Source organism: Eschscholzia californica, unplaced genomic scaffold, assembly GCF_041429995.1.
Source record: "Eschscholzia californica isolate CP2 unplaced genomic scaffold, dmEscCali1.0.p SCAF_4, whole genome shotgun sequence".
Classification (NCBI taxonomy): domain Eukaryota; kingdom Viridiplantae; phylum Streptophyta; class Magnoliopsida; order Ranunculales; family Papaveraceae; genus Eschscholzia; species Eschscholzia californica.
The window spans coordinates 1,982,747-1,996,519 of record NW_028238461.1 but is presented as its reverse complement, the minus strand read 5'-3'; the positions used below and the strand labels follow the sequence as shown (position 1 = coordinate 1,996,519).

At 36.6% G+C, this 13,773-nt stretch overlaps 3 protein-coding genes across 3 annotated transcripts; 1 reads left to right on the top strand and 2 right to left on the bottom strand.

The window, feature by feature from the left end:
* Nucleotides 1-725: 725 nt before the first annotated feature.
* On the bottom strand, nt 726-3,861 carry LOC147541413 (ubiquitin-conjugating enzyme E2 variant 1D-like). Its single transcript, XM_086673280.1, has 4 exons — nt 3,513-3,861; nt 2,052-2,191; nt 1,432-1,557; nt 726-1,078 (listed from the first exon to the last, which is right to left on the bottom strand). The coding sequence occupies exons 1-4, from the start codon at nt 3,544-3,546 to the stop codon at nt 938-940; spliced, it is 441 nt and encodes a 146-aa protein (XP_086529406.1). The 5' UTR covers nt 3,547-3,861; the 3' UTR covers nt 726-937.
* Nucleotides 3,862-5,669: 1,808 nt separating this feature from the next.
* Nucleotides 5,670-6,635, bottom strand: LOC147541412 (small ribosomal subunit protein eS17-like). The gene is made up of 2 exons (XM_086673279.1): nt 6,459-6,635; nt 5,670-6,346 (listed from the first exon to the last, which is right to left on the bottom strand). Exon 2 carries the CDS (start codon nt 6,295-6,297, stop codon nt 5,851-5,853), a length of 447 nt encoding a protein of 148 aa, XP_086529405.1. The 5' UTR covers nt 6,298-6,346; nt 6,459-6,635; the 3' UTR covers nt 5,670-5,850.
* Nucleotides 6,636-8,406: 1,771 nt separating this feature from the next.
* Nucleotides 8,407-13,016, top strand: LOC147541411 (NAC domain-containing protein 89-like). Its single transcript, XM_086637510.1, has 6 exons — nt 8,407-8,516; nt 10,339-10,794; nt 10,902-11,167; nt 11,455-11,521; nt 11,600-11,727; nt 12,142-13,016. Exons 2-6 carry the CDS (start codon nt 10,635-10,637, stop codon nt 12,547-12,549), a joined length of 1,029 nt encoding a protein of 342 aa, XP_086493636.1. The 5' UTR covers nt 8,407-8,516; nt 10,339-10,634; the 3' UTR covers nt 12,550-13,016.
* Nucleotides 13,017-13,773: the final 757 nt, after the last annotated feature.

The window sequence follows — 13,773 nt, the reverse complement described above, 5'->3', positions numbered from 1 at the left end:
GGGTTCCAGCAAGAGGAGTCTTTTTCCGCCGGGTGTAAGACAGGTTCCGAGATGATCGGGTTTTTGTGGTGGAGAGAAAGGTCAGTAGAGAGAGAGTGAAGGTTGTCGGAAGAGCTTGACCATTCCACGACGTGATGGTTGACAGGGGGGATGAGGTGTAAAAAAAGTGAGAGAAATGAGACGGTAGAGAAAGAAATATGAAAAAACTAAAACTGACAAAAGAGATTAGCGATACGACTCTGATACTATGCCAGGCAACTATCAGGATAGTGGTCGGACCAGATTTAGAGCCTTCTACAAGACTTAGTCGAAGAAGGGAGAGAGACAGATACTTTGATCAACAGAGATAAAAAGAATCGTGGAGAAGAGAGAACGGAGAAGAGAATATCTGCAATTCAGAATGGAGGGTGGTGACATCCGAAGATTGCCACCGATTACCTAAACCAATATCAAAACCAGAGAGAGTATAATAAATACTGATGACCAAAAAGATCAGTGGGTCAATATGGAGTCCAAAAGGGAATTAGACCCTTCCAGAATTAGGTCTGTGTTTACAGATACATTGTTATTCTAAGATGGAAAACGTCGGAATTGATATAATCAATAACAAGAGTTGAATTGACTTGTTAAAAGTAAAAAGAATTTATAATCCAATGTGTAGGAAGTAGAACCATAGATTATAATTCAAGGAGAGACGGACTATGTTTGGTTGTTTGATCTTTCAATAAGCCAAAGGATAATCCCATTCATTAATCTGCAACTGTTTGAGCCAAATGCTAAAAAGAAACATAATATACTAGTAATAACTTCAAACACACCATTGGGGTTCCTTTTCTCCCACTTCTTTAGAACCCAACATCCATTTTAAACAACATTTCACGGCATTATATGACATATATATGTAACTAAGTCTGTACTAGCGAATCTATATTGTCAACTAGAAGCATGTACCTTCCGGAGGCTGGACAAGCTTCCTGTTGTATGGTGCAGCCATCTCCTTCTTTAGCTGTGTCAGTATATCCTCCATTGTGTAATCCCTCTGCCAATTTGCCAGCATCCCTAACTTCTTTGGCTCCACCTATATATATATAATCCCAAGTAAATTCCAATCAAATATTAAGTCGTTTAAGTGTCAGAAAAGATCGCATGGTTGAGGCTCAACAACAATGCTCGGAAATTCAACTACCACCATGACCAGAACGATAAAATTACAACTAGATCTAGTAAGTTTTCAAACAAGAAGAAAAAAAGCAGTAAGACGATTTGGGAGATCAACTTTTCCTCCACACAGAGCAAGAACGATCGTCGAGCAGGCCTTTGAGAACACTATGGTTTACCTAAGATGACTGCTCAATCCTTCTTCAAAGAAAATATGTCTACCAATTTTGCCTCAATTAATATTGTTAAAACAACAACGGTTTACGAAGTTACCACTCCAGTTTCAGGGTTCACACAAGTCATGTTGATCCGTGAGTGGAAACGAACACTTGGAGGCTTCTCAGGATAATCTTTGTCACAAAACAGCTTCAACTGATAAATGCGACCTTCATGGACAGACTGAAACCAATAATGAGCATGTAAGTCGTCTATCTAGATCAGATAACAATTATGGGAAGAAAAGAGCTAATCATAATTTCGACATTTTCACCAAAAAGGATCATAAATTACTTTCAACTTGTGTTAGTCGACTCATTCTAAATGCCAAATCTATGTCTGGCAATGCCTTGCCAAGTTTAAGTTTAATTAGATACACTGTTCAAAACTATTCATTGATTGCAAGCTTATATCATGGTTTTGAGGTATTTAGGGTTAAACAATACTAATGGATTTATTAGCGGTAAAACAACCGCCAGATGGCATTATAGACAAACTCAGCGAAAGCAGAAATTTTCTTGCAGAACCTTTGTAGGTATCTTGCCTTGCAACCATTCCACAATAAACCCGGTAACAGACAAGATGGAGAAATCAAAATACTCACTGACAACCTAGAAAATAATTAAGTGCAGTCATACATAGAAGTCGTTTTAAATTCAAAATAGTAAGGGGCTTACATTGTGAGGCCCAATTATAGTACCCGTCCATGACCGCATATAGATATCATCTCCATCATCCATTCCATAACTAACTGTGCCATCTCCGATACCCTTTTCTCCACGTTCAAGCTCCTCTAGCAATCTAAAGTTTCTTGGAACTGCATAAAAATAAATTCAGAAACACAAATATTCTGGCATGTGCTCAAATATCTTCAACAGGAAAGCTTTTCCAGGAGAGTGTCTGAGTTTCCCTATAACACTTATGACAAAAAAAGAAGGATCCATCTAGATTCTATATAACTCCTTACTTTCAGAAGCTCCAACGGCCTCATACAGATCATTATTGTATAGCTTCTTGCGGAATATATGGAGCGAGAAAACAACCTCAGAAATGGCGGTTTGCTCAGTTATTTCCTTTGCATATGCCCCCAATTAATAGATTGTTTTGTAATTGAAAAATTATTAGACTGCTGTTTAACTTAACGATTAAATACAGCAATAAGATGTGAAGAAATGAAATGTTACATTGATTAAAGTAGTCCCTCTTTTAGGTTAATGTCAACAAAATAATTGGAGTAAGCAAAATCTTTTTTAGAATGATTGAGATGATCGGGCAAGCTCTTAGACAGTGTGAAATCCGCCATGAGCTGTTAATTACAGTATTAACTGATCATTTCTGGACTGAACGAGCTTTATATGAGATATTAATGAACAAACAACACACATATTGGAAGATGAAAAGGTATAAAAAAGAACTTCAAATTGAAGAGCTTATGCTATACGTAACCTAGTGAAGCCCGATCACAACAAGTATGAGATCACCTATCCAACTCGCATATTCCAAACAATTTTTAAAAGATGAAGACAAATCTCCCACTAACAATACTCGCCTTTCGTGTCTCTCTTCATAAAGAAGAAGATTGATGGTTAAAGATTTAGGTGAAGTAAGTGACACTTATAGGCAAGAGTACAATAGAAAATTGTGGAGTTAACTTATATGACTACTTATCAAATTCATGAGGAACTTCTCCCAACACTAATAAGTGAACCCTAAAATTGGACCAACCTCCTATAGCTATAAGTCGGAGAATTTAATTACATAGTAGTTTTTAGAAGAAAAAAATCTTGAAGTTGGCAATACTTGTATACTCCATTTTTTTTTAACAATACTCATATTAGTGCATGAAATTACTTCCCTATAGAATTAAAACAAAATGATCACCTATTAAATTCACACATCAAAACCTAGATAAAATGAACAAGGGGTGTAACCAGATTCATAACTCAATTTCCCTAATAAATTGAAAACCCAAGAAAACCCTAGTAGCAAATACACCTAATGAACATAATCCAGAACAAAAACAAATACCCATAAAAAATTATTCAAAAACTAATAGAACCCATTTATCAGGTTTGAACTTGAGATAGGACAAAGATGAATGAAGTTAAGGCAGTAGAAAGAGAGAGAGAGAGTCTCACCAACAATACTCGATCCTCCTGAACCAATTGTCATTGATGATGATAATGGTGTTTGTTTTCAGTTTATTGAGAAGAGATATAATATGGTTTTATTGAGAGAGATGGAAGAAGAATCTTATTAGGTTGGGAGACACCAAATGTAATATAGGTCAGGATTCGAAAAAGATTGAAAAGCATATATATGAGAGATACAGGAAGAATATAATGTTCCTTGATTTTTCTTGGGGAGGTTGGTTACTTGCAGAGTAACAGAAAAGCATTTCTGTCACCCACCTTTTCTGCTTTTGTATAACCCACATCGTAGACACCCTTCTTAATCCCATGAGTTCGTGGGAAATAGAGAAATTTTTCGAAGTGTAAAATTTAAAGCAAAAAGAAAATTAATTTTGAACCTTTTGTCTCTTCCTAACACCCAAACCCTTATCTGTTATAAAATTGGATGAGCTCCGGCAAAAAGACACTTCCCTTTCGCCAGAGATAGAGGTAGAGAAGACATAGAGTAAAGAAAGAGAAGAGAACGAGGAGAAAGAGAAGATAAATTAATTTTGTAAACTCCTAAATTTTTTAATGAATGTCACCCTCCACTATTAATGAAGTTTCTTGAATATCAAAACTCCATCAGTAAAACACCATCAATGTCAACTTCCTCCGTTGAGGTGAGAAAGAATGTTCTTCTTAAAGGGATGCTTTAAGCTTGGGTGCTATTTGTGATGGGAAGCTTTCACTGGTTGGGGTGGCAATTGTGTGGTGGTGGTGATGGGATTTGGAGATGACGAAGACCCAAAACAAAATCCCGAAAGAGATGATCTTTATTTACTCTGCTGATGGACCTAATGCTTGCTTGAACTTCATATTTATTAAATTCGCATATAATTTTTACCCTGCTGAACCCGTTTATTTGCCCAATCGCGACTTGTATAAGCACCCTAAAGACGTACATCCCGCCCCAAAGATGTACATCCAAACCTCACGTTACACCCATTTTGCCCGACCAAAGTACTGAGTATCCAAACAGAATACACCTGCATATGTTTATTATAGATAGAATCAATCAACGGCGCCTAGATCATGAAAGGGGCATACCATCTGCCTTACAATCCGGACTCATAGTCATGATTTTAAAGAACTTCAAAGTTTTTAAGAACTTCAAGTGCACAAAATATGCTTACAGATGTCTCTAGGGTTTTACTGTTTGGAGGAAACCATTAGAGGTCTCTTTTTTATCGGCTACCATGAAGTATACGAGGCAACACAATACTAGTTTAGTTTGGAATGGAGGATACGTAATTTTAGCCCTTCCAAACATCTTTGCATTGAAAATTTAAGAAGAGTCTAAAAACAAATTTGACGTACATACACGGGTAATAGTTTAAGAAACAACAAAAACATAAAACATGAAAAGCTACTACCTTATCCAAACACCCATAGTACAACCATAACTCAATACTTGTTCTCCAAAAGTATTCTCTCAATTTGGATACAATTTCAGAGTATCGATCAGAAATACCAAATCATTATACAAGCATTGACAATCACACCACAAATCTTCAAGCTAATGAATAACTACATTCACCTGTTACTATCTTTTAACCTAAACTTCGGACTGTTAACCACCAAATCACTTTTATCCTCAACTCACCGAGTCATATGCATTCATAATTCAAGACTTCAAGGACCTTAACTAGACGAACTCTATAGACGAGTTCAGCATCTACTGATTTATAGCTAAAAGATTTTTATAGCTAAAAGATTGAAGTAAACTACCATAACTCTGAAATCATTTAGCCCCTCCCACTACAACAAAAACCCTAAGCACGCCAAAGAACAATGATCACTCAAAACCACATTGGAAAAGATCGAAAGAGACAACTCCAACCAAACTAAAATCTCTTTAAAACCCATGTTGGAAAACCCAAGTTACTTCAATGTCTCTAGTTCGAGCTAGAAATGTAGAGGCAAGCACAGTTTATTCAAAATGAGCAAATAGAAACCACGTCATAGGAACACATAATATGCACATCTTATGCTAATTTAACTCCAATATCAATCAAGATTGAAGGAGAGGATGACCTAAAAACTAATCAAACTAGTATAAACCAAGTAGTTCTAAGGATTAACAACCACATAAAACAAAATCAATGGCAAATAAGAACACAATTTAAGACAGAAATAACATGAAAAGTTGAAATTTCACTTTTAAACTACCAAGTACTAAAGTAATCTCCAGGTTAATCCAAATCAAAATGCAGTCTCAATTTCAAGACGAAACTCATAAGATCCAAAAAAAGAAAACAGTACCAATAAACTTTTACCAACCCATAAACCCTAAGGGTTTCTTTTAGTATCGTCGTCCACCAGCACCACCGCCACCAGCACCACCGCGAGCAGCAAAAGCAGGAAGAGGAGCAAGAGTTGGTTCAGCTTGTTTAACAACACCAGGAAGTTCAGCCATTCCAAGAGCAGCAAGCATATCAATAGTTTCCTTGTCAACTTCAATGATATCAGTTTTAATGGCGGATTCTTCAGGAACGAAATCCATACGACGCTCACGTTCTTCTTCTTGAAGTTTCAATGAGATCCCACGAACAGAACCTCCTTTTTGGATACGTTTCATCAAATGGGTAGAGAATCCAGCGATCTTGTTACGAAGACGTTTTGATGGAATGATTGCTACTTCTTCTAAGATCTTCTTGTTTGTGTGGAAATCTAAAGTCATTCGAGAGTAGTAACGCTCGATAACTTGTCGAGATGATTTCTTCACTGTCTTGGTGCGAACCCTACCCATGATTGCTTCTTCTGCTGCTGCTGCCGCCGCCTAGAGAGAGAAAATGTACCTGCAACAAGAAACAGAAATTTAAAGGAGGCTACCACAAGGAAGAACCGAGAGAATTAGGGTTTCTAGATTTATGAGTTAAAGCCCTGAAAATGCGAGAGAAAGTAAGGTACCTGCAACAAGAGAGAAATTGAAGAGAGGCTACCGTAAGGAAGAAGGGAAAGAGTTAGGGTTTCTAGATTTATACTCCAAAGTTAAAGCCCTCAAAATGTGATTTGGCCCATTTGGGGTTATTTTACCAACACTCTTATGTGTTCGAAATTATGACGGTTAATTCTGTTTTAGACCCCAATTGGGACCAACTCCCCGGTTTAGCCCTTATAAACAAGTGTCTTGCAGTTCGTTTTGGCGCCCAAAGACAAAATAAGTTTCAAATCTTTTTGGGAATGCCCTTAGGGATCAAAAATGAATTAATTTTCAAAACTTAAAAACAGATTAAATCCACCTCGTCTCTCTATTTCATCACTTATCTCATCTACTTCATCTCTCCCTCTCGCCACCTCATTATCTTCTCCGATGAAGGTCGCCAACCGACCACGTTTTCCGAAAAAAAAAGAGAGAAAATGAAGATGGAGAAATAGACAAAATTAGTTTGAAGGTCGCCGAAAATGTTGTTAGGCAGCGACCTCCATAAAAGAAGATGATGAAGTGGGCAAAGGAGAGATGAAGTGGAGGAGAAAGGTGATGAAACAAAGGAATGTGGGAGAACTCTCAGCTTTTTGCCAATTCATTCCTTTTTTGCTCCTAAGGCAATTTCGGGAAGGGTTGAAAATTTTTTGATCCAAAAAAGGATGAGTTAGTTACAAAGTGGGGGCCAATACAGAATTAACCCATTAACAAATAACCCCTATATTTTGGTTCATCAGTGGAGATTGAGAAGTGGGAAGGTCGTTTGGAGAAAAAATATCGGGTACAAATAGTTTGGAGAAAAAAGTAATTCTTTTCTCCAAATGGTTTCTTTTCCAAGCTCGCAAGGGTTAGCGGTAAACAGCCATTGTGGGCGACACTTATTTTTTTTTTTTATAATCTCCCACTGTCTTTTCGTCTCTTTGCTAAATCTCTCTTTGCTCCCGCCAAATCTCTCCTTCCTTATCTCCTTTGTACTGAATATTTTTCTCTTCTTTTTTCTTTTTTATCTCTCTCAACCTTTTTCTTCTCTCTCTGTATCCTCGATGTTCTAGTGAAGGGACGGTTCTGGTTCTGGAAAGAGGGAAATATGAAATGGATGAGAAATGGGAATGGGAAACGAGGTGGATATTGATGTTTTAACTTTTTTTGTAGAGCCCTAAGGATAATTTTCAGAAAAACTTGATATTTTTTCAGGCTTTCAAGACCAAATCAAACTGCTAGACATTTCTAATATTCAAACAACCCAACTGGTAACATATTAGGGGCCAAAACAGAAGTACCCAAAAAATATAACATTTGAAAAAGTTGTCTTTTTGAACTTTTCTCATACAAAACAAACATTATTTAAAGTATAGACATCTAGAATTTTAAGATTTTGTTTATCTAAACAAATTTAAGGGGAGCGTCCCAAAATTTCAATGTAAGTAGGAAAAATGGTTAGGTGGAAACTTTACTTGTGTAATCTCATCTTTTTTTGTGAGAATTCAACTACGCTCTACGTTAGTCGCTACAAGGCATTGATGCATCATGAAAATGTATTAAGTACGAGAACCGCCTAATTTAAACTAAGAATGAAAGAGGTCTAAAGCCCGACAAATTATTACATTATTTATAACCTAAATAAGATAGATTTTGATGGCAACTGCTTCCACCGAGACTCGATCCCATGACCTCGCGAACTTAAAAGGGATGCCCAACCGTTACACCAAAAAATGGGGGACCTTTTGTGATCTCATTGGTATCGTGTTGCCTTCGTATGTAATCTGTAATTGGGTTATATTTCACGAGAAATTTTATTCATCCTTCCATTTTGGTCCCTCTGCCGATGTGACAACATATCACTTGAGTGTGGAGCAAAATGGAGGGATAAATAGAATTTTTGTTATTTTACTTATAGTATAGTATATGTTAAGGTGACTCAAATTTATCATCGTAAAACAGTTATAACGCAGATCTTTGTGGCACACAAAAGTCGCAAAGTATCGACCAGAGCCTAAGAGCATCTCCAATGCAAAACTCAAAAAAATCTCTATTCATCTTATGTGTCAAGTTCCATTTGAGATTCTCACTCCTAGGTGGTGTTAATAGAGATCCTATTTTTTTTGTCTCCAATGCAAAACTCTAAACTTATCTTATTTACTTATGTCGCATAATTATTTTTGTAAATAAGTTATTTTAGAAAATATAGAAGACTCGATTTCTATTGAATGAAAATCAAATATCGATGAGTTGGACAATTAGAGATATCTCAAGAGGACACTCTGGAAATAGAGTGTCCTTTTGAGATATCTCTATTCCACCCTCGACACGTCATCTTAGAGTTCCAAATAGAGTGTTGCATTGGAGAGGATTTTTTAAGAAAAAAAAAAGTCAAAAACTCTTAAGAGCATCTCCAATGCAACACTCAAACTCTAAATCTTAGAGTGCCACATAGTATTTTTAAGAGTTTCTCTTCAAAATCCATCTCCAATGCAACACTTAACTTGAATCTCGAAAATGAGGTGGCGGTAGTTATTTTAGAGATCCTTAAGAGGACACTCTAAATTTAAAGTGTCCTCTTGAGGATCTCTAAGTGCCACATAAGCAAATCAATTAATTTTACACTAAAATATAGGTTTTTAGAGTTTATCTTAAGTGTTGCATTGGAGAAGACTTTCCAATAGAGTATTTCTAAAGGCCAGTGTTTTGGGGAAATCAGCAAAGTTTCCGGGGCAATAAGTTTTGGGTGGAAATAAATTTTTTTTGTTTCCTCCAAACATCACCCTTTCAATATTTTATTTTTTCTTCTTCTCCTCTCCCTCAACTAGAACTCCGGCGACCTTCACCGGATCCCGGCGACTTCTACCATTAACGCCGGCAACTCTCTCTCTCTTCTCTCTTCTCTCTCTTCTCTCTTCTCTCTCTCTCTTCTACCTCTCTTTCTCTTCCCTCTTTTCTCTCTACTCCTTGTGAGAAGTTTGAAAAATCTCTGTATTTGATTGATTACAGGCATCATCATGTCAACAAGATGGATTTTGAAATATCTGAGTTCCAAAAGAAGTTTTTTTTTCACATCTTCTTCTTCTTATATCAGTACAAACCCAATCGACCTCTACCCACCGCCATTCCTTTTTGCAACTAATGTTTGATTCTTTATTCTGATTGTGTCTTGTTTGTAGATTTAAAACTGTTTGCTTTTTCTGCAATAATGGTTATGAAAATGGGTATTTTCAGAAAGTGGGTATTGGCTATTAAAGCTTTTTATAGATTGATTTCATTATAAGATCATTAACTAAGTCAAAATTCATGTTTGGGTAATTGGGTAGACAATTCCATTAATTTTCAGATTGAGATTTCGTATAAATCCAACAATGAAGATGTCATCAAAAGCCCAGAGACAGATTTCTAATTAAAATCAGAATCAAAATGATTTCAGAAGTCTAATTGGTAGAGAGCAGGTTCAACAAAAAAAAATTGGTAGAGAACAGCATCCACTGAAAACGAATCTAGGTAAGAAATAATGAAAAAGTAACTGAAACCTAATTTGAATTCCTAAAATGGACAAAAGAGCTAGTTAGAGAGAGAGAGAGAGAAAAGAGTGAAGAAATGATCTGTAAAACCTGAATGAGATTAACAATGAGACGGAGAGAAGAAAGAGTAAGCCTAAAGGAACCACCTTCCCCGAAGTGCGTTTGGTTTTTTTTTTTTAGTTTTGCACCATCTTCTCCGGAAATTTTTCTGCTTTCCCCAAAGCGGTAGCCTTTCTAAATAGCCAAATAGGAAAGAGACCATTTAGAGATCTATTTTTCATACTTGACACATATGATTTTTAGAGTTTTTCTTGAGTCTTGCATTGGAGATGCTCTAAATGGCGGAGTTTCTAAGATTTAAGATTGAGTGTTGCATCGAAACGAGTGAAGCATTCCAAAACCCTTTTCTTGTCTCAGACTTCTTCCTTGATCATCCAAATAGATAAAGAGGCCAAGGGTATAGAGAGAGATAAACAAGAAGAAAGAAAGAAACGAAGCTTGAAGGGTGAAGAAAAGAAAATGGTATCTCTCTGGAATAATTAAAGAACCCCCATTCCAAAGAATTCTTTCCCTCCCCTTCATTTGATCTTATTATTAAATAAGCCTGCCAAAATGGATGGTTTTGTGGAAATAATTCCAAGTTCAAATTGAATGGAGTTTTCAAGTATATTTCCAGGGTTTAGGTTTTCACCAACAGATATTGAACTAATATCTCATTATCTAAAGAAGAAAATCACAGGTGATTCAGACAAATGTGATGATGTTATTCCAGAAGTTGATATCTGTAAATTTGAGCCTTGGGATTTACCAGGTAGGTAATCAATTCCCCTTTCTCACTGTGGTTCTATTACTACTTGTTTTTTATAAAGCTCAAATTTTGAGAATCCATGATCAATTTTCTTGTACTATATGGAACAGCAAAATCAATTATAAAATCAGATCATGAATGGTTCTTCTTCTCCCCAAGTGGAAGAAAATACCCAAATGGTTCACAAGCTAAAAGGGCAACTGAAGTTGGTTTCTGGAAAGCAACAGGGAAAGAGCGTGGGATCAAGTCAGGTTCTCATGTCATTGGTACAAAAAGGACATTGGTTTTCCATGTAGGTCGAGCTCCAAAAGGCGAAAGAACCGAATGGATAATGCACGAATATTGTATGAAACGAAACAAAAACGATAAACACCAGGTGATTCTCATATCAAGTTATGAACTTTGCCTTACTTTTCTTTTTACTAAAACTACATTAAGCTTATCTATGAAATCTTGAGATTATAAGATTAGTTTGGTCATTGAGGATTTATAAATTCGTGTAAGATTTCGGGTAGTTCTAGTTCACCTTGGGTCGGCTAAGATATGAAACGTAGTGCCGTAGCTGATGAGTTGGTACTTTGTTCTAAAAATGAAATAGAAATTGTGATGAAAAGTTTCTGTTTTTAGTGAATCATGAATTCATGGGTTTAGGTTGATATGCAGGATCCTTATGTTATTTGTCGAATACGAAATAAGCATGAAGTTCCTTCAACTGACGACAATGAAAACTGTGAGATAGAGAGTAATACAATCTCATCACATACTACTAACAATAATGAGCTGTATGCTGATACCCAAGTTGGTGTAGACGTGCAGCCGTTGCAGACATATACTAATGGAGAGAATAGGGCAGGTGATTGCTCGCCAAGAAAGCAGACAAGTATCTTACAAGATCTTTTCAATGAAAAACCCGATGCATCTGAAATCAACGAAGAGGTTTGGTTTACTCCCTAACTAGTTAAGAAATTCCGTACTGTAGTATTTTTTGAAAGAATGAATCACTAAGTTGGCGTCTGTTTCTTTTTTATTGTATCGATCTAAATCACACGAGTCTGACTTTTTTGGATCTAAGGCTGAGTCTACCTTGTATAGAATAGTCATTTCAGGTTATTTCAGATAATAGGTTCTAAATTCAGGTTTCTTATGTCTGGCTCAAATGGACTTAAAATTAGCCTGAATCAGACATTTAGACAAGTTAGATGCACGAGGCAGAGAGAAATTAAACATTCTAAAACTGACTCGAGTACACTTGGGATTCCGAGTCAGATTCAAAATCTCAATTTGACATAAAAAACACCATAGTATTTCGCGAAAGAGTGGCTAAATATTATAAAACTTGGTAAATTCCAGGGTCACAATTTTGGGCTGGAGGACAATTGTTTTGCAGACATTATGAAAGATGATATCATCAAACTTGATGATATTTCAGCATACTCGACTCCATTAGATTCATCGATAGTTTCTGCGAGCATGAGAAATATTGATCAGGAAAGTATCACAGTCATGCCACAGAGAAATCATCGCCAGGGAACTGCACAGAGAAGAATCAGGTTACAATCAAATCCTATGGTTGCAACCAGTAAGAACGGTTCATATACAAGCGTAGTTCACCATGAGACCAAGAGTTCGGTAAAGAGCTTCATGGGCAGTAGATTTTCACATCATACAGTCAATAGTAGGCTAATCTCTGTCATTTGTCTCATCTTGGTCTTACTGGTTTTGTTTCTGCTGCTAAGTTCTGAGAGCTTTCGGGGATGAATTTATCCATGAAGCCGAAGTATATGGGTTTACTCAAGAACCATTTCGATTCTTGTGCTTGATCCATAAAAGAAATATGAATTTGCCTTCTTCTTTCAGTAAAAGCTGAAGTCATCTTCTGCTGCCATTATCAATGACCTTAAGATATCATCCATTAACTCCACAACACTACGCACGGACATACGGTTTCTATGTTTGTATGAGGTTGTCGCAAGTTTCTTTGAGTACCCCAAATAAGGGCTGTGAAGATCAAGAAATGAGTGTTATGGGTTCCCGGATGAGATTTCCTCTATGGTCGGCCTCCATAAAATTTGGACTAAATGTAAATTATGTTAGTTGTTAGGTATGATTAACTGATGTAAGATGTTAATGTACATAATACAAATAGTATCATCCCTGTGTGATTTTAGAATTTCTATCTTCTTAAAAGAAAATTTAACAAAAAACCAGCTGGTTTGAACGTGTTATTCGAGGAACCACAAAATTTCGGTTGTCGGCGGCCAAAACATCCAATTGGTCACAGAATGGGGCCAAAACGGAAGTAACCCAAAATATTTTCTACTTAGGATGAAAAGGAACCACAACTTGATTCAAATACGAACTAGAAAAGTTATTATTCCACCTAGTTGGCACAACATGTACCTTGCCAACCTTCACTACGAGCTCATTGTCACGAAGTAAAGCTTGATTCGACATTGTCGTCCAATACCGGTGCGACATTTATGCTCAACACTGACCTAAGTCGAGCACAAGTCAACCTTCCCTTGAAGCTGAACCGAGCAACTCATTCACGTTCCTTGGTGGAGAATAACACAAGGAACACTCTACATCAAAGTACCTAGGAGATCGCAAGACAACGTTACCCAAGACCACACTCATGCTTGGAAGGAGTGAACTCTTTTTTTTTTCGTTGAAATAGGAAGGAGTGAAGTCTTACTAAGAAAAACTCTTTAAGTACAACTTATATGTGCACACCATTTCCATGGTGTCGAAGTCAATTAGTAGAACTTTATGCTGGTTTTGAACTTGGTTAATTCCAAATGAGAGATCCTTCTCCACTTTTTTTTTGAATTGTTCAGCGTGTTTCGAACCCTTGATCTCTAGTGTGGAAGATTATACCTCTTACCACTCCAATCAAGGGTTGTAGACAACCCCTTCTCCATTTTACAGTACTAAGAAGGATGGAAGGATCTAAATACATTCCAGGATGGAGAATTTCGTAAC

Coding starts and splice junctions, on each gene's coding strand:
- LOC147541413 (XM_086673280.1), bottom strand. CDS start 3,546: ATGACAATTGGTTCAGGAGGATCGAGTATTGTTG. Junction 1,558..2,051: donor CTATAATTGGGCCTCACAAT/GTAAGCCCCTTA, acceptor TATTGGTTTCAG/TCTGTCCATGAAGGTCGCAT. Junction 1,079..1,431: donor TGAACCCTGAAACTGGAGTG/GTAACTTCGTAA, acceptor ATATATATATAG/GTGGAGCCAAAGAAGTTAGG.
- LOC147541412 (XM_086673279.1), bottom strand. CDS start 6,297: ATGGGTAGGGTTCGCACCAAGACAGTGAAGAAATCATCTCGACAAGTT.
- LOC147541411 (XM_086637510.1), top strand. CDS start 10,635: ATGGAGTTTTCAAGTATATTTCCAGGGTTTAGGTTTTCACCAACAGAT. Junction 10,795..10,901: donor TGAGCCTTGGGATTTACCAG/GTAGGTAATCAA, acceptor TATATGGAACAG/CAAAATCAATTATAAAATCA. Junction 11,728..12,141: donor CATCTGAAATCAACGAAGAG/GTTTGGTTTACT, acceptor GGTAAATTCCAG/GGTCACAATTTTGGGCTGGA.